The sequence below is a fragment of the Dermacentor albipictus genome, chromosome 2, assembly GCF_038994185.2.
Source record: "Dermacentor albipictus isolate Rhodes 1998 colony chromosome 2, USDA_Dalb.pri_finalv2, whole genome shotgun sequence".
NCBI lineage: Eukaryota > Metazoa > Arthropoda > Arachnida > Ixodida > Ixodidae > Dermacentor > Dermacentor albipictus.
The window spans coordinates 166,133,316-166,153,315 of record NC_091822.1 but is presented as its reverse complement, the minus strand read 5'-3'; the positions used below and the strand labels follow the sequence as shown (position 1 = coordinate 166,153,315).

General features: G+C 41.7%; 1 protein-coding gene across 1 annotated transcript; it reads right to left on the bottom strand.

The window, feature by feature from the left end:
• Positions 1–3,147: 3,147 nt before the first annotated feature.
• LOC135910663 (uncharacterized) lies at positions 3,148–19,747 on the bottom strand. Its single transcript, XM_065442696.2, has 7 exons — positions 19,463–19,747; positions 18,543–18,670; positions 17,215–17,356; positions 14,879–15,000; positions 13,319–13,429; positions 9,844–10,038; positions 3,148–9,042 (listed from the first exon to the last, which is right to left on the bottom strand). The coding sequence occupies exons 1-7, from the start codon at positions 19,569–19,571 to the stop codon at positions 8,926–8,928; spliced, it is 924 nt and encodes a 307-aa protein (XP_065298768.2). The 5' UTR covers positions 19,572–19,747; the 3' UTR covers positions 3,148–8,925.
• Positions 19,748–20,000: the final 253 nt, after the last annotated feature.

Sequence of the window (20,000 nt, the reverse complement as noted above, 5' to 3'; positions counted from 1 at the left end):
ATGCATGCCTCGCCATAACAACCGTTTGTTGCTTCCATTGCAGGAAGTGTCCGCTATAATGTTGATAAAGGCCGCAGCAAACCACTGAAACATTTCATCACTTGTAATGGTTTAGCTCTTTTCTTCTAAATGATTGCTATGTCACACATGACGCGCAGTCGTGTTAACCGCCATGAACAATGCTTTTTTTGGATGGCTGTTTTGAAAACCGAAAGGAGCAACAAAATTTTTATACAAAATACATGCCTAGCTTTTCCTTTTATGCATTAGTACAGTGCCCACATTTGAGTAGAACAACTCACCAGAGCAATACGAAGTATGAGGAAAGCTTCGTGGCCAGTATCCTATTCTAACATACTGATATAATATAAAGTTGACACCAAACACCAAGATTGCTGTTCCATTTAAAACGGAATGTCTGCCATAACTAAATACCATATACATATGTTTCGAGCAAAGTATAATGCAACATTCCCCACGCAGAACTTGCAGACATCCTTTTTATGCAAAATTTATGGATAGACACGGCACACCTTTGCATTGCAAAAGCACTCAGACCCCTGCAACTCTACATAACTTACAATATCCTATCAGCAAATTTTCACGATTTACACAGTTCAGAGAAAATAAAGAAAAAGCTACAGTTTAAGCGTGACAGCAGAAAGCAGCCAACCTACCCTTGAGGAAGTATGGCTGATGTACCTAATACTCCAAGCATGCATGAAGCGAATGAGCACGCGTGGCAGCTGAGTAAACTGGAGAGAGCAGTGTACTGGCCACGAGATCTCTCACGGGAGGGTGCCACTCCAATTTCTCACCGCTAATAGGTTATGCAAGCTGCCAAGATATCGGTCTTAAGCTTACACTCCCCAGTCTTCTCGTGCTGCTTGACACTTACAGTGCCTAATAGGATTTTCTGAATGTACCATTTTGCAAAGTAGCTCAATTAATTAAATTAAATGTGGGGTTTTACGTGCCAAAACCACTTTCTGATTATGAGGCACGCCGTAGTGGAGGACTCCGGAAATTTCGACCACCTGGGGTTCTTTAATGTGCACCTAAATCTAAGCACACGGGTGTTTTTGCATTTCGCTCCCATCGAAATGTGGCCGCTGTGGCCGGGATTCGATCCCGCGACCTCAAAGTAGCTCACGTTTTCATGTCTGGTTACAAAATTATGTATACAAGCGCCTTCGCTTGTATACATAATTAATCATGTTCAAAATAAGTAGAAACATGCCTTCGAAGTTGAAATGCACAACCTTCAGTTCTCTCATGCCGCGCACATGAAGTTTGAGCCAATGTTGATCTCGTTTAGCAAAGGTTAGGTTAGGCCTAACCCTGTCGAGTTAGTGCACCAGCCACTGGTGGACCTGAACTTAAAACCAAGCAGTTAGAATGAAGTACTCTTATAGCTCAGTTGTGACCCTATAGTGATTTGATATCTACTACTCTTCACTTCGCATGGCGAGTACACAATAAGTGGCAAGCAGCGACACATACCAAACGTATGTACTACATCACCGTTCCCGTAGGTTGCCGGTCGCATTCGCTACGTAGATGGGCTGGTCATTACGTGTTTTTATGCTGACAGCACTGTCTACCTCTGCACCAAATGGAAGACAAGAGACAGTGCATTCGGTACAGCAGCATAAACCGCCGCCTTGCTCAGTTACCAACGGAGTCAGCGATGGCATCTGTTTTTGCAAGAGAATTACATGGCCTATATGTGAGCTTTTATGACGAGCACAGTTTTCTCTAACAATATTTTATGGCACGCGCAATCTTTAAGTATGATGAAGTTAAAGAAAAGCGAGAATCAGTAATAACAGCCCATAATACGTGTGTCTGGATCCACAGTTGCTGTTGTTTAAGCGGCTCGGCCACTCATATTGACTTGTCTCAAAGTGGAACAACGCAGCTCATATGTGCAGATATGTGCATTTTGCTATGTTTTGGCATTATTTCATATTAGCGATGCATCGTTTCCACAATATCCAAGCAACAATCTGTGGCTGTAGATGTCGATGAAAACAAATGCACCACTTTGGCTCATCTGACTTGGAAGGCTGCACTCGAACACTTCTTGAATATGCAAAATGTCTAAAGAATGTGTAGAAGGAATACAGAACAGACATTGGCGACAACAAACTCTAATGTTACCGCTTCAGCAGACGGAACTCGGCATGCTTTTATCAGCTGCACTGTTAGCACAAGAGCGCGCTCAGGCCTACTCACCCAGTAGTTGGTGGGTGCGACGTGGCACCCAGGAATGATATGCTGCCCCAGTGAAGCCATTAATAATTAATCGTGATGCACGAAATGCACAACCAACGCACACTCAATCTGAGCGCAGGTACACAAATCAACTGGCCAAAGCCCCGGCACCCTACCAAGACGTTCCCAGCAGCATGTGGCAGAGGAACACAAATAAGGCGGTTTAAGTATTAATGGTTCATAGTTATTGTGCTTGAGTGTGGCTTCGAGGCATAGGCATATAGTAATAGTGTTTCCCCAGCCGTTTAGGTCGTTCCAGTGTTAAATAACAAGTGTGTTTCAAGTTCAGAATATGGCACAGGAGATAAAACACGTTGGGTGCATTAAGGTTGATATTTCTTTTCAGTGATAGGTAAACTGATCAAAATATTGGAAGACTGGAAGTTTCCTTTGATGATAACTGTTGTATCCACCCTCATGCTGGCCAGACTATGTCGGAGAGCCAGAGAATCACGAAGTGAACATCCCTAACACTGGTACACAAAAGCCGTTTATTATTAGTCCGCGATGGGTATGTATACAGATGCATACGACGCCTAATCCTGCTCGACGGATGGATGTTATGAGCGTACTTTTTGGAACGGGGTGGTGGGTTGCGCCACCAAGCTCTTGTTATTATACTGCCCAATATGCTACCTAGGTTAAACAATAAAAAAAAAAAACAATATGGACTCCTACAACCAAATTTTCTGATGCCCTATTGTGAACTGTACTTTTGTATGCCTCCGTGTTTTGTCATTTCCCTCCTTTTCTTCCACCAATCCTCCAATCACCTCTTACTAATCCCTAGTATGCTAAGGCGCATGCATAGCGCCATCTAGTTTTGCACAAGATAGGTACCAAATATCACAACAAGCAAACGTCTAGCAATTTCGTCAACACATCCAGTTTATTAGCTCCTCTTGACACAGACAGTACGCTTGTCTATATGCAAGGATAAATATGACAAAGTCAACAACATAAAACAGATTGCACAAGCATGCTAGCACATTATTCCACTAATGCTTACCGACTATTTTCTAGACTACACATGCAATATCACATTGCTAAACTTGGATAGCTATGCCGTGTTATGCTGCAACGGCGCATTAAGATAAAAGGCACTAGAAAAAGGCAAATGATGGCACCGCATCTTTAAATTGAAGTAGACACCGTTCGTGCTACACAGAATGCACAGTTGCCAGAAAAGTTTATGGACCACAATAGCGGCAAGACAAAGCACGCATCCAAAGAGATGACAGCATATTACTGACATGGACAGAGAAAACGTGAACACAATTGCCTGACTGGAACACACTATTTAATTTCTGCATTTCATCACTTTGCATTGCGCTGTCATGATTTCAGAATGTAGTCTTAGTATGAACCTCCTACCATTTTTGGCTACAGGATAATAACAGTACGAGATCACACTCGTGTTAGCACTTGTAAGAAGTGCTCTATTTTACAGTTTCCTGTTTGTGCGTCATTTGTCCATTGTAGTACATAGTACCTGTGCCTACAGCAGGGCAGCTCACAGTTCAGCGATTTGCATTCCCTTTACATAGGTCTTTTAGTCCATGAACTTGCTGGCAATATATTGAATGGGAACATTATTGAAATGAAAGCACAGCAGTAAGAGTCAATGGCAGTAATGCTGCGTGCTCCAGCTTGCAAAGAAATTCAGTTGCCAGGTGTGACTGTGAAAGGGGACACTTCAGCAGCACTGAAACAATCATTGCTGTAGGGCTTTGTCTTCACACCTCTTCACTTACCAACACCAAGTACCTATGCTGTCAAAGAATCTTCATAATTTATGGATTTCAGGATAGAGATAACGGTCTTGTACACAAAGTAGAGTGTTCCCTTTCATGTTTTCCCCATTTGTACGTGCACTTTTACATAATGAAAACACTGGGCATACTGGGCATGCTTGCTGAAAGGCTTGACTAATGTCAGAGCTAAAGTTAACACCACACATCGGTTATATTTTACAGCATAGCTTCATACACCAGTTAAAACTACAATCGGACATTTCATGTTGAATGTGGTTTGCTGTAGAAGAGATGTTGCAATATATCTCAGAGCTTGCAGAAGCTGTTGCACAATTTTTCTTAAAGGGACTGACAACCGATTTTTAAGGACTTAGTTTTTTATGGTGCAATGCAAATGTCAAACTTGGTAATGTTTACACTTGCAGCGATTACTTCCAAAAGCGCGTGGATGTTTTGCCAGCAAAATTTTTCCATCTGAGCAGCCTCTAAAACAGTAAGAGTTTCCTCCAGCAACGCTGAGAAGTGAGAGCGATGGCGATGGCCTTGTAAATTGTGAAAGCCTACCATCTTTCTGCTTTCACAGGAGTGAGTGTAACTGTCGTTAACCGCCCAAATTTCAACCTTTTCAACCACTTTCGAAAATAAAGAAGCTGGTACAATAAGTTTGTGTTGCTGTACAGACCTTTCTTATATTTGTATAGCGTTTCCCCCACGTATACGCCTATATCATGGCTCGCTGGACCCTGTCGTCGTTCTGTCGATAGACGAGCCAAGCCAACTCATCGAAAATGAAGGCAAAGGCAGTTCCAATTTTCTACTCACTACAAACAAAGGCCTATCTGCACTTTGTAAATGAGAAAAAAATTTATAACAGGAAAAAGTGTACTGCATTTCAATACTATAGAAAGACTAGGAACTGCTTACACTAATAGAAGGTCACAGTATAGGCCTCTTATACATCTTCAAATTATTACCACGTAGGGTGCCAAAGGTCATTTTAGCCAAAGTGTGGCAAAGAAAAAACTCTAGAATATGTTGAACAAAGTGAGAAAGCTTGGTTGATAATATAGTGAAGGGAAAGCATGGTTATGTGGTTAGCATCATTTGTGCCTTTTAGTCAAAGCAAACTTTTACAGTGAAGCTGAACACTTGTGCATGACACTTCCCAATCTTTTTTGCATTGCAAAGACATATTACAGTCAAGGTTTTGAGACTGGCCTGTGAAGTTTGTTAAAGGGGCCCTGAACCACTCCTCGGGCTTGGTGATATAACATAGTCTGCAGGTAGCATACGCTGCTGTGAACATCTCAGCCAAGTTTTGCTCTCATACGCGGTAAGTGAAGCTTGCAAGCAGAGTGCGAAGACTCCTTTCTCTCAAACACTCTCTTTTCAACAGAAGGCCCTGTTCTCATTCTCTTCTAGATGCACTATTTTGTCATCCTGTTAGACGGTTGCTATTGGCCGATAGTTGACATCAAGCTGCAGTCAGCTACATGGCGTAGATACTGTGGCCACCACAGGGTATAGCAATGAGTCCACTGTCTAAAGGCACTGTGGCTTGCTGAGGACAACCCCATTTGGCTTACATTTAGTGCGTTGTAGGCACCAAAGGGTAGAAGTTGTGGCGTCTACGTTAACATCCAAAATGAAATTTGAACTGTGCGCCACGGTGACGTTTATAAGGCGGAGCGTTGTGGGCATGCCCCTCTTCGCTTTAGCCTTCGCAGTTCAAGGCATTGAAGAAGGAATGGAAGCACCGTGGAGGCTGTGTTTGATTACCAATAACTCTGCTTCTGCTGAACGCATTGAAGTAATTTTTGTGGCAACGTATTTGATATAGCCTATTTTCACTTCAAATGCCTTTCTCCACTTTGATAAAATGTGGTTCAGGGCCCCTTTGAGCTAAGGTTGCAGTTCTTGCAGTATACAAGAGTAACAGAAATTTGTAAATGGGAAGATAAGTGACTGAAGAAGTCTTGAGGCAACTTCATGAACTGCTACAGCTCACAATAATAAGGGGCAGTGTCATGACACTGCTGGTACCTACTCTGAATAATTTGCTAGTGGTATGAGAGCATTGAAATATTAACACAGATGCAAATGCTGCCTTTCTGGCGACAATGTGCTGGCACAGATGATAGGGCTCATCAAGGTAGCTGGATAAAATCTAAGTCAGGTCAATTTTCAGATGTCTGTATTGCTGATCCTGAACATAGCACATGCTCTCTTTGTAAAGACAGTCTTGATCTAAAGTTAACATGGCTAACTTATTTTTGTGGTGACAGCCATTTAAGTACACTCAGCATGTGTCGAAAATATATTGTAAGCTAAGAAAAAACATACAAGATTGCTCCTGAGCAGAGTTGGCCATATAGTACTTTCAGTAGTCACGAGTACTGCAATTACTTTGGAATGTGCATGGAATGAAAACATGAGAATAGTTGCGAACTGGGCGAGTTGGTTCACTTTAGAAAGGGCACCTAGAACGAGAGACAAGGAAAAGAAGGTCGGCAGGACAGGAGCGTGAAAGCATACTTGAGTAATAAAACTGCTGCAACTTTCTTCTCTTTAAGTTTCTAGATGTTAATTTTTCAAAGACACCAATAGAAAATCACACAATATGCTCGTCCCTACTTCAAGTGTGGTTGCAAAGAGGTCTTCACCAGCCAGCTTTAAGAAAAGCAACTCCGACCCATTTATATTTATATACCCATTTATATTGTGAGAAGATGGTTAATCCATGCACAATAAACTTAATGAAACTGGTACACTATTCAGTAAGCACTGATGCTTTCTTCCAATCCATTAGTGCTTTACGGTAACGTGTCAGCCGTGGCTTGACAATGAAAAAATTTGCTTCAGGTCAATTATCAAGTGCTGCCAAACAATGCACTCATAAATTTCAGCCCAGTTTTTCTCTTTTGCTTTTTCAGATGATCAAATTTAAAAAGGTTTTGCAACAGTGGGAAAGAATACAATAGCACAGTGAACATAGGAGGATTCACAGTGTACAGATTACAGTCGAACCACGTAACGAAGTCTCACTTAACACAAAATAGCTTTGTTATAACCAACATTCATAACAACATATATTCATTACATGCCCATACCAACAATAAACATTCTAGATTTACTTTGTTATAATTGATAATTTGTTAGGTCTGTGTTCTGTTGCGATTCACATCAACTCGTATATAAAAGAATTCTTATGCAAACAGCCGTGAAGTGTGCAGAAGGTAAGAACAATGTCTACTCCCCACACACGCGCAGTATCGAAAATACCAATTTACTGAAGAGTAATAATATCGTGAAATTGAGGCACTATCTGTATGCAAGTTTTGTTCTCTCGAAGTAAGCAACACAAAAAGAGACTAGAAAACATAATTCACAGGTTTACATCACTGCTAGCCTTGTTGGTCACCTCATACACAGTGTTTGGACCACTTCATTTTCCAGTGCAGTCATGTTCTAAGTTCAACAAAGGGTGTGCATGCTACAATATTTTTCATTGTGTACCTCGGAGGAAAGAGAGATTTACCCCCGTATTCTAGCACAAGATAGCTGATCCTTGGCCTAGATGGTACTTGCTGAAAGACATATTTGCCACAAAAAGAGTACACAAGAGATAAGGAAGACACATTGACAAAATAAAGGCAGCCAGTGCATCGTCAACATGTCACCTTTTAAGTGCAAAGAATTTCTTGGCGAACATTTGCCACCTTAAGTGTACCTATCTAGCCGCCTACATCGTGGTGCTCTCATGGTGGTTTCGTTAACTTGGTATGTACTGAAATTGCCACAGTATGACAGGTGTGCATGACGAACATAAATGATAGGTCACGACGTGCGTGTCATAAAGGTCATGAAACAGCCGCCTACGTCCTGGTATGTACCAAAATTGGCATAGTATAGCAGGAGTATATGACGAACATAAATGATAGGTCACAGCATGAATGTCGTGACATGCGTGTCAGGTCATGAAACAGCTGCCTACGTCTTGGTGCTCTCATGGTCATTTCGTTAACTTGGTACGCTCCCCGCACACTGCTTCGCATGACATCGATTCCCACAGGGCGTGGGATCCACAGTTTTTTGTGTGTGCTCTTTTTGTGGTAGATACGTCTTTCAGTATGCTAGCGTGTTACTCTACGCAACACTTTACCTTGACGGAATTAGGTGGATGGCAGCTGAAGCGGTCGCTGTGCTTCATTTAAATAAAACATTAAATTCTGGGGTTTTACATGCCAAACCCACTGTCTGCTCATGAGGCACACCGTAGCGGGGGACTTCAAATTAATTTTGACCACCTGGGGATCTTTAATGTGCCCCCACTGCATGGGACATGGGCCTTTTTGCATTTTGCCCCCACTGAAGTGCAACAGCTGCGGCCGGGATTTAATCCCACGACCTCGTGCTCAACAGTGCAACGCCATAGTTGCTATGCCACCATGGCGGGTCTCTACTGCGCTTCAATGACATTCCTTGATGATTCCTGAGCAAGAATTTCACAACCAAGTCGTCTCGGCCTCCACTAAAATGCAAGGAGTGAGAGTGGGTGTCACAGAAACAAATTACATAGGAGTGTTACAGAAACAGACTGCACTATAGAATTAAGCAGGCTACCGTTACTGAATGAAACAGCAAATGTCCCTCAGCCCATTGAGGAAACAACTATGAAGTTTCATTGAAAACAAATTATGTAGCACAAAGGGGAATGTAACTGCACAATACAGTGCCTCGGTGCTCCTGATTCTGTGGTAATCGCAGTTTTGCAGCTATGAGCCAACTGGTGCAATGCAAAACGGAGTTTAATTTCAAATGCATCTAACAGACTGATAAAAATCTACGCAAGACTTCACCGAGTAACCACTGTCAGCAAGACACAGTAAGTGCATCACAGAACGTCGTAGCTGCAGAGTTCAGACAGCTCCTCGTGATCCATGACATAGCTGTAGGCCAGGGGATCGGTGACGTAACGCTGTTTGACCCACTCCGATATGACTATTCCAGTCTGTAAAGACAAAGGTAGCATAGCATGACATTACGATTAGTTTTCACTAATCTGATGTATGAAGCAAGCTGAAATGTCTGATTATGTAAAGATTAATAATTCAACATTTCTGTTTTAAATCTAATGAAACTTCTAGGTAATGGTGCATGAAGTACATCTGTGAGGATGTTGCTTCTGTACAATCATACAGTATATGGCAACACACAGCTTAAGAAGAATGTGCAGCGGACAGTACTGAAGTATGGTCCACTCATAATAGGAACATCTAACCTGTAATAAAGCAAATATGACCGGAACAAAGAGCGATAATCGATGGCAGAATAATAACTGTGAGGTCCGTTAAAAGTGAGTTTCATACAGCTGAACACAAAAGTTGACAGGACAAGAGATTTGCGAAGAAGCTCAAATCCTGCGAAGCGTGAGAATACAGTAGCCTCAAATTTCAAAGTTTCAATCTGTAGTAGTTTTTTCTAGCCTACACAGTAATCCACTTAATCGGAAGCCTTAAAAGGGCGAGGGCACTAGTTCCACCTGTGTCCCGTAAATCTTTGTGGTTGACTGTACACACAGCTGCCAAGGCTAGCACAACCAACCAGTACTTAGTAATTGATAGCAGAGAAGCTGCACTAAAGAATACTAAAGGCGGAGCAGCAGTTGCCCCGGATGGTATCGGCATGGCAGCACAACTAGAAGTACAGAGGGCCTCTTCTAAATTATGTTTTAGCTATGACACACGTCGTTTGTGAGGAGCTACCAGTTTCTCATGCCAAGAATGCACTGTGCCGGTCGGCACGCACGAACCTGGAGATTCTTGAGCGAGTCCTCAAGGCTGGGAACGGTGACAAGAATGGCCCCCTTCTTGATGGTACGCCTCAGAAATTGCCACAGGGCCACTTGTTCTGGCTCGGGTGTAAAGAACTCAAACACATTGTTGAGGATCACAACATCGGAGCTGGAGACGAGCTCAGGTACCGTGATGACGTTCGCATTAATAATCTGCATGAGAGGAATGGACATTGAGACCCACATGTCTACCTACTATCCAGGAAATCATCACAAAGTATGTGACTATATTATGAGCAAGATGAATAAGGGGAACTGAGGGGCTTGCTGGCTAGTAACAACCGAGCGAAGCCAACAGACAATGAAGTCACTAAGGAAATCAAGTGTCTTATCTCAATTGAAGAAGTAATAAGAAAAGGGGGAATAAAAGTCGTACAAATTTTGCGGTGTTTCATGTCCCGAGATTGCAGAGTGGGTTCATGAGGGACACCGTAGTGAAAGGCTCCAAATTATTTAGGCCATCTGGGGTTCTTTAAAAAGGCTAACTGCAACAAAATTACATTTTGGATAAATTAGTTATAAATGAGTAGCATATACAATTGAAAGAATTTTGGCAAAGCTCCACGTTCTTCCATTTTATTCCATCTCCAGGTTGTTCCATCAAGCCCAGTCCCATGCCCTAACGCTTCAGGGCTAGTAATCGTCCAATTTTCTTATTACAGTTGCAACTCGATTTAATGAAGTGATGACCACGCTCGAATTATTTAGTTAAATCTGGAAAATTGTAAAATCGAGAAAGGAATTTTTCGTTTCTTTGAAATCTAAAATTGTAACATAGTGACATGAAAAAGCTACTACTGTATCGTCATATTTGTCGCTAATCCAGCCCTTTGTTGCATAAACTGTTAAATAACGAAAGCAACCACCGCCGCCCCTACTGAGGCGGGGTTTAGTCCTCAGTTCTGTGCATGGGTGTGGAGTGCAGCCTCGTCAAAATAAAGCTAGGGCCGTGACTAGGGCACCTAGATGTTTCAACGCATTGGCTTTAGAGCACACGCTCGAATAAAAAATTGTGTCAAAATTTGAAAAAAATCACCGCTTTTTTCACTCATTTATTTTAGGGAAAACATTGCTAAATCAAGTTCGGCCAAGTTAGTGTTGTTAATTCAGTTTGATGACAACACTGAATTCTATGGGTACCTGCCGAGGAATGGAAATTTCTTCATTAAATTGGGAACTTCATAAAATCGGGTTTCATTAGATCGAGTTTTAACTGTAACAGCATTGAAATTGCACCCAAGCACACATTGCATGCGCTTGGTGGTTAACAGATATGACGCAAGTCAGAACATGTCTCCAAGATAATACACACTGCGGGTGCCACCTAATCATTAGGAGGTCACACTAGGGAGCCACCCCAGTTTGCAGTATTTCAGGTGCTATGTTGTTTCTGGCGAGGAGTGAAGGCTGTGTCTTTTTCGGTTTCGTAAATGTCTACTTTAGCAAATTTTTTATGATGTGTCCACTTGTATTTCAAAACGTGAAGCTTTGCACAGAGGCTACTTGACGTCTACACTATCTGAAGCTTTTTACATGGTCCAAAATTTAATTGCAGTTGGCCTTTAATGTGCACTTACATCTAAGTACACAAGTGCACTTTTGCATTTTCCCCACATGAGTTGCAATAGTGAGTAGAATGCGCAGAGGTCGGTTCAGCTCCCACTAGTAGCAAGTTGTAATTTTCTCCTTTCATTTCCATTTTCCTCACTACCACTCTTCAGCTAAAAAAAGAAGGCACAGTTAATTTCCCCTATACTTTTGTTAGCTTCACTGTAAGCTTCATGTGGTTTCACTACGATAGTCATTTACGAAAGATAACAATCAGACCAATTTAACCCATAACAAAGCAATGTACGACCACGGGTGGACACTCGAGGTACATTAATGCCATAGCTGTTATGCTGTGCCCTGCTATCGACGGCGCATGTACAGCTGCACGCAGAGAAATGGTCAGAAAGTCTCAAGAGACACGATGTACATTAGGTTGCAAAAACAACAAAGTGAAGTGGGCGCACCGTCATGCACCGTCCAATCGCCTCAGTGGCGGAGAAAGGGCAGCATTCTGCCTTCCGCTGCTGGCATGAGCGTTGTTTGCCAGCACACTAGTGTTACTAGTGAGTTGCTGTGTGGATGCATGGAACGTAAAGCTAGCATTATCTAGTTTTTATGGGCAGCCGACTAACGCCGATGGTTTCCCATCAGTCTCATCGCGTGCACTGCCGAGGTGCGACACCTGTGATGCCGCTGCTAGTGTTGAGAGACGCCTCATAGCTGCCAGGTTGTGTGCACGCACACTATAAGCACACTAAGGTTACTGCTGAGCTACTGCGTGTATGCACTTGTCTAACTAGAGTGAATGTAAATGTAAAGCTAACATTATCCAATTTTCACTGGGAGCTGACTAACGCCGACAGTTTCTTGTCGGTCTCATCTTGTGCGCCATCGAGGTGCACCACTTGCGACGCTGCTGTCAGCGTTGTGAGATGCCTCGTAGCTGCCAGGGCACTTTTCCTTTTTCCCAGCAGCAGTTGCCTTGGGTGCCGAATCGTGCCTTCGTGTAAATCCGAGGAGACCAAGTACAGTGCTAAACCTTATGCAAGCACCGACTTTGTTACCCCTGTCAATGCTTCATCCTTCAAGGGAAACTGGCTACTTTTTTTTGCTCCAAAACTTGACTGTTGTTGAAATAAGCCAACCTCTTGATCTTAAAAGATTACAAGATTTAGTTACTTTGAATGAACAAGCATAGCCGTGGTGCTCAATCTAGTAGCAAGGCAAGAATAATTTTCAAAGTGAGAGCCTTAGATCTGTTTCAAGTTCAGGTTGTGAGGTACAGAAAATATCACGTGACCCAAGGAAGGCCATAAGCGAACCAAAGCATGTTCAGCCATGTATAAGAGATGATTAATGATTAGCTAAGTTAATTAATAATTAATTAGTGATTGGATTAAGCAGGATTAGGGTGAATTAGGATGTATGAAGTATGATTAAGGTGGATTAGCATGGACTAGGGCGGATTAAGGAGCATGAAGGTGAATTAGAGTATGCTTTACAAGGCTCCCGCCTTCGCGTCTCTTAAGCGAAAGCTAAGGACACCTGGGATTTATTTCTTAAATTATAAAGTAATAAAAATGAAAGCTCTCCAACACTTGCACAATCCTCCTTGGGCAGTGCAAGTAGTGTCAACATTACTTTTGTGACACCCGAACATTCTGTGTGCAATGTCAGTGTACTGGTTGAATAAATGAAGTTACACTCCATTAGGGCGATATGGGCCGCTCTTGAGGTGAAAAGCACCAACGAAATGCTCCATAAATGCACAAAGGGAAATAATGCTCTTGCAATAGAGATCAACACACTACACACATTTACTTTAAACAGGATATGAGTATGAGTACAACAACCAGAAGGACAAAGTTGAGCTTATGTTCACCTTGATTCTGTCTTCCATGTGAAAATGCTTGACGGCAGCTTCTTGAATTTGGCACAAGTCAGGATTCATCTCAACACCAATAATTGGATTAGCTGGTGTAAATGCATGGGCCTAGAATTACAGAAAAATATGAACTGCTTGCAAATTGCATGTGCAGGTTTAATGTACACACATGCAGATGCAGCACTTGCGCTCAGAAAGAAAGAAAGAAAGAAAGAAAGAAAGAAAGAAAGAAAGAAAGAAAGAAAGGAAGAAAGAAAGCAGTTGAGACCCTCTGTTAAAAGAGTTCTGATGCATAACTTCAAAGTTGGGGGTATGCTATCACATGCTTCCTGCACGTAAAAGGGTGACACTTAGCAACTCTAAATGTGGACTTGGTGTCATTGACATTATTGTGACATTGTAACACACAGAAAAATTTGCTGACATTATGTAGCAATAAGACCCCCTCCCTCCCCAACAATAAATTATAAAAACAATATAGAAGAATCAAGCTTTAGTTCCCATTTAACTATACAGAAGAGCAAAGAACATCCACAAAGAAACGGCTTAAAAAACCCTCAACCCCTTCACAACATACCGTACAACAGCAAGGCAGCGTAGAAAAACATACACACTCAATAAAATAATGAAAAAAAAAGTTAAAGCAAAGGCGTGACATGTCACTGCACAAAGATACACACTGCAGAATGCAGAAACTTGTACTCAACAAATATTTTATCTTTTAAGGTATACTGTGCGTATTTATCAACAAGAACCAAGCAATGTCAACCACAAGATAAGATTATAAGTTTGGCAAATGCTTTAACATTTCAAAGTAAACAATCCAGAGGATATCATCACAAAGTATGTAGAATATGTACTGAGATATATCACTATAAATATAAGAGAATTAATAAATGCTTCCTGATAAAAAATAATACATAAACAAGAGTGCTTCACACCTTTCTCCTGGCTGCGCTTGAGAACTTAGAGAAACTTAGATCGAATCAAAGCTTAATAAAAAGCGCTTGTCTTCGTCTGTCATTTCTTCTTGTGTCCGTGTTTTTCTGCGCTATCCAGATACCATTCCATGATGATCGACCAATAAGCTCATATTGCCACCCTCGTTTTCATAAAAGGTTCAGTGGCACACAATGTGCGAGCCCCCGCCTCAATTCATAGAACGCACAACTGGCTCTCGTCAATTTAGCACGGTCGTCTCTCGTACATTGACCAATCGACAACTTTTACCCTGGTGACATCATGTGCAGTGGCCTGCTGGTGTTACGTGGTGTGAAGGGACTGTGAAACGCCAGCAGAGAGGAGCATACAGTTGGTGAGAGTAAAAGTTTAACAGAAAGGAGCGCAAGTTCAAAAAGCCTTTTTGTACTCCTGGTTTCCCCATGGCTCGTAGCGCTGCCATTTTCATGAAAGATGATCAGCATGGTACACTGTATGCAATGTGCACATTCACTTAGAATGAGTAAAAAAGTGTTAGAGGTGGTTTAGAGGCCTTAGGGCAAGCACAGAAATGCGGAAAATGAAAGTGGGTTGTCAGAAATGCCACGTGAAACTCACAGCATAGAGCATGACGCCCAGCCTGGAGCCCACATCAAGTACGGACTTGTCTTTCAAGTATGGCAAAATCTCTCTGAAAATGAATTCTGCTCTGCGAGCTGAGGCAGAGTGCGAAATGAACGCTGCAAAATAGAAAAAAGAGCAAGGGATTTTAGAACTGGGGCTCAAGCTGCGCCATAATTTTTTCAGAGACCTGTCAACCTTAACAGCTGAGAAATACTGCGGTCGAAGCCAAAAAATACTAGATATTGCTGAAAGATACTGTAATTGTTTTAATATTGAACTTATATTAACTGCACATTTAAGAGACAAAACAACAACAGAATTTGTTTTCTAGGGATGATGTGAACAGGAAAACTGGTTGAGTCACAGGAAAATGAAGAGTCCATGAAGTTTTTTCTGAAGCATTCACAGAATGGAGGCTGAAATTTTAGTTGCTGCTATGCAGTGGTTCTACGAGAGAATGGCACTGTTGCTGGTAGGTCAGAATAAATGAGGGCATATGAAAATTAGCCTCTGAAATATCACTGGAAAACTGCATTTGTATTTAAAATGAACATTCCCCTAAACTGTTCACAAATGAAAAACAAATTATTGCTGTCAATACAACCATCGTAAGCAAGATAATATCATTTTACAATCATCGCAAAAGTTGTAAGGTATGTTTTCAGGTAAAAGTCTCACCTAGACCCCTTGTGACATGCCATTGTGGTGGTCTGGTATGCTAAGACAAAACCTTGGATGCCAATAAATGCTGGGCGCTTCAGTGATATTTAAAGAACAATGTAGTAGAGATAAAAGTGTTACTTCTTTTGTAACATGTTATATGTTTACGGACGTAACAAATTATGTGGTAACCACTAAATGACCATTTAATTAACCAGGAGTTGTCAAATAAATTTTCAATTAATTATTTTCAGAGTATATGTTACAATTGCTGAACTGAACCATGTTAGCACTCAACACCGATGTGGCCGCCCATCTCTACAGTGTGGTAGAGATAAAAATGTCACTCTTTCAGTGGCATATTATTTGTGTCTAGGGCATTACAAATTATGTGGTAACCGCTAAATGACCTTTTAGTTAACCAGGAGTTGCCGAATAACTTTTAAATTAAACATTTTCAGAGTACATACCGCAATTGCTGAATTGAACCAAGTTAGCACTTAAGACAGGCCCATTTAGCTGGTATCCTGTTTTTAACACATCTGCTAAGTTGTGGTGAAATGCACTGTAATTCCGGTACCATGTTTAATATAGCTTGTCACTTGTAACCCAGGTTACATTCATAATATTGTATCGAAAAAAACTAGGGTCCTTTGTTTTTGCGTTTTAGATTTGTTTAAAATTAGATGTTATTTCTAAAAAGTAAAACCCAGGAGAAATTGGGATTTTTGTTGGCTGGTAGCCCAAAGTTCCAGATTTCCCTGGTAACTTTAACAAACAATAATGCAGGCAATAGTCTCCTTTTGGATACAAATATTTTATTTAAACAAGCACAATCGCTCACGGGAACATATATGCCAACCTAGAGCTGCTTGCAAGTCATAAGGTGAACTTACTTATGCAAATTTTCATTCGCAGGCATTATTAGCACTTTTTAAACAAACCACAAAAGATAAAGAATAGGAGCATGCTTGGCGACCTATTGCTTCATTCCTTTCGCTGCCCTTTCTTAACAAAGGAAAAAAGAAAGAAGCACACCTAGTGATTCTTATGTAGATGCTTCGCGAGAAGGTTTGATGGCTGTAATTAGAAGCCCTTATTGGCGTACATCATTTGCATTTTAGTAATTGTTGTGTCCATCCCAGACTATCAGGGCTTTGAATGTACCTTAATCGGGAAAATGCCCTGCCAACATTACAACTGCCCTTTGCAATGCAGAGAAACATTAGTGCTGTGTTCATTAGGTTGAGGTAGTGGGCAGTGGCACTTCTCGGGGCATCGTTCTTAGCTCATCCTTTTAAGAGTGCACTTCGGCATGAACATAGAGGAGGAGAAATAGGTTTAACTCAATTTTCATAAAACTTTTTCAAGGTGCAAAAACAGGGAATTATAGCCTTTTACCTGAAAGCGAAGGACACTGAAAATAACCTGTATTTTATTCTATGTTCCATTTTCTAGAAAATGGCACATCAAGACATAAAAGCAGTGTTAAATTGTCACATCTACTGCTAACAGATTTGTTGGACTTTACTCGCTTTAACAAACACAGCTTTCATATCATGATTAACAATTCCATATTTTTTGTTTATACTTCACAGAATAATGTGAAAATAAATAAAAAAAGGCTATTTATAACGTGACCATGTATCACTCACTGTTATGTCACTTACTGAGGGGTGCTGTCTCATGAGAACCACAAGCTTTACAGTAGTTCCGGCTGAGTTTTCCTTCTTCAACCAACTCATCAATGGCTTGGTCATCATAAAGGAATGCATCAACGTGTACAGTCGTTGCAGGGTCACAGTCTGCATTCTAGAAGATAAAGTCATGTGGTGCCGATTCAGTGGGTAAGAAAATGAGTCTTTCAGTGGGATAACTTGCAAGTGAACTTGTGAAGTGCATGTCCAAGTGAATTACCAGTACTGTGGTGCTTTCTTTCGAAAGATATATTATGCCAACCTACATTGATAGCTTACACTTGTGTTGCCAATAGATCGAGCTTACCATGAGACAATGTTTGTCAGCCAGATAAAAAAAAAAAATTAAAGGTAGTTGCGGACACATTGGAATGTCAATTTTGAGAGCATGTTGATTTGAAAGCGCAACAAGAACAGAGGTAAACATACAAGTAGACAGGATTTGTTCTGTATACTTGTGCTTCTGCCTCTGTTATTAATGTTGTGCTTTCAAGTGAGTGGGCTCTCAAAATTAACATGAAGCAACTAGCTTCATTTACTGCCACAGGCCACCTCCTCATGATGGCATTAATATGTCAATATATGCTCGGTGCCAGTCAAGTGTCTGCCGATAAAGATTATATTCCATACAAAAGGAGCAAATTACTCTGGGACCCTTCGTGGACCTTTCCTGCATAAAAAGAGCCCAGATACTCGAAAATATCATGTGCGCTGATGTCATATGTGCCACTGATGTCACATGTGCAACAGTTTGCATAAAAAATCTGAAAGTATCTGCCTCGATGATATGAGCAAAGAATAGAATCGAAGCACCATTACAGAACACAGCAGCACATGGCTTTTTTAGAACTTCTTAGCAATTGCACTGAGAATTTGTGCCTTCATCTGCATTTTTTTTATCGCACACTTTTTTGTTTAGCTTTTCTTGCCTCATGCATAGTTTTCTTTGTCTGGCCTTTTTTGCTTGCAGTACGACTTTCTGTCAATTTGTACAAATTATAGCATTTTACAATAAACCTCAGCTGGAAATCTGCGCTTCTCCTTGTCTGGTGTCATCTTGTTTTCTCACGCCGCGCTATGTGCCCTTGCAAAAAGAAAAAAAAACGATGGAATGCCAACCTAGCCATATCTGCCACCCTTCTAAATTGCACAAATCTTGCACTATTCTCACATTGCATGGGGTTTGCCATAGTGCAATAAATGCTGCTGCATTTAACAGGTGAGGCTACAAGCATAAAGAACATTCCTGTACATATACAGATACACAAAATAAAAATAAATATGTAATTCAAATACCTTACCTCTCCCTTTTTTGGCACAATTATGCTTTCAGAAGGAAGAACTGCATTTCCTGGTACAACGGTCCTGAGGTACTCGGAGATTTGGCTCAGCTTGTGATGAGCTTCGGCCACCTGGTGGCCTGCACAGTCTAAATTTTGAGAGGAAGTTAGTCCCCGATACACAAGTCAAGCTGCAAACACTTAACAGTGACTTCTAACTGTAGCAAAACCAAAGGAAGGCGAGAGGGTGCACGCAAGGCTACCTATAAACCTTACGAATGTAATAGGGGCAACCAGCTCAGTGGAGGAAATGGAGGGGCTTGCCAAGTTCTGCTTCCAACGCAACATTTGCTCGCCAAATTTTATGAAAGATTGATTTATGACGGCAGGACGTATGTCCGCGCTCTTCTTAGAGACATCGCCATTAACGTAATTTATTCTTCACGGGGCTTAACGTCCCAAAGCAACTCTGGGGCTCTGAGAGACGCCAAAATGGAGGGATCTGGATTAATTTTGACCACCTGTGGTTCTTCAACAATCACTGAAATCTAAGTTCACGACCGTTTTTTTTTTTTTTCGCATTTCGCCTCCGTTGAAATGCATCTGCCGAAGCCTGAAATCGAATCAGCGACCTCGTGCTCAGCAGCAGAAGGCCAAAGCAACTACATCATCATTCACGAAGTGACTAATGCTAAGACACATTCGCTCTTCTGCACACGGGATTGTACAGCTGTCGTTCACATTATGCACACGAATGTACAGCGGGACAGACGCGCACAATTAGAAGTACTTGCTCTGAATTATTCACAGTGCGGTGACAAACAGTTACGAGCCCAATAAACGTGGCGCGCTCATTTCCCACTTGCAAAACTAAACTCCGGTAGCGCCTCATTTCTCGACATTAGAAAGTCAGATATTTGCCAGTCCACTTGACGACTTACTTGCCGTCAGGTATCTCCTCTGTATCCAAAGTATGAACTCTGCTGAGTTTGCAGGATCGATTTGGTCGAGGAGCTGATCAAATTTATCTTGCGCCTGCTCGAGATTCATATTGCTAGTCAGCAGAACTGCCCCACCCACGACACCACCGATTTACTTAATCGCAATGCGTGCAAGTCACCGAAGTCACGTTCGCTTGTGTTTCCTGCGTTCGGCTATTTATGCTGATTAGCGATGTGTAGCACGATAGTGTCATAGGCAAACAGGTGTTGTCAGACAGATATCCCATAGAGAAAGGATATCCTGCGCAGTTCTGTGACCCGCAGCCTTTCACTATAAATTACCGCTATCTCCTTACTGCCTGCCTGTCGCGTGCACCTAGGATCAGGTCATGTGAAGGATTTTTGTGCGACCATTGTACAACATATAGGTGTTCAGCGATTTAGACGCCGGCGTGTTTTCGACGCTACCTATTACTTTACACCTCTCTACACGTTTGGGCCGAGGATTGTATAGAGTAAGAAAATGGGCCTCCCTCCC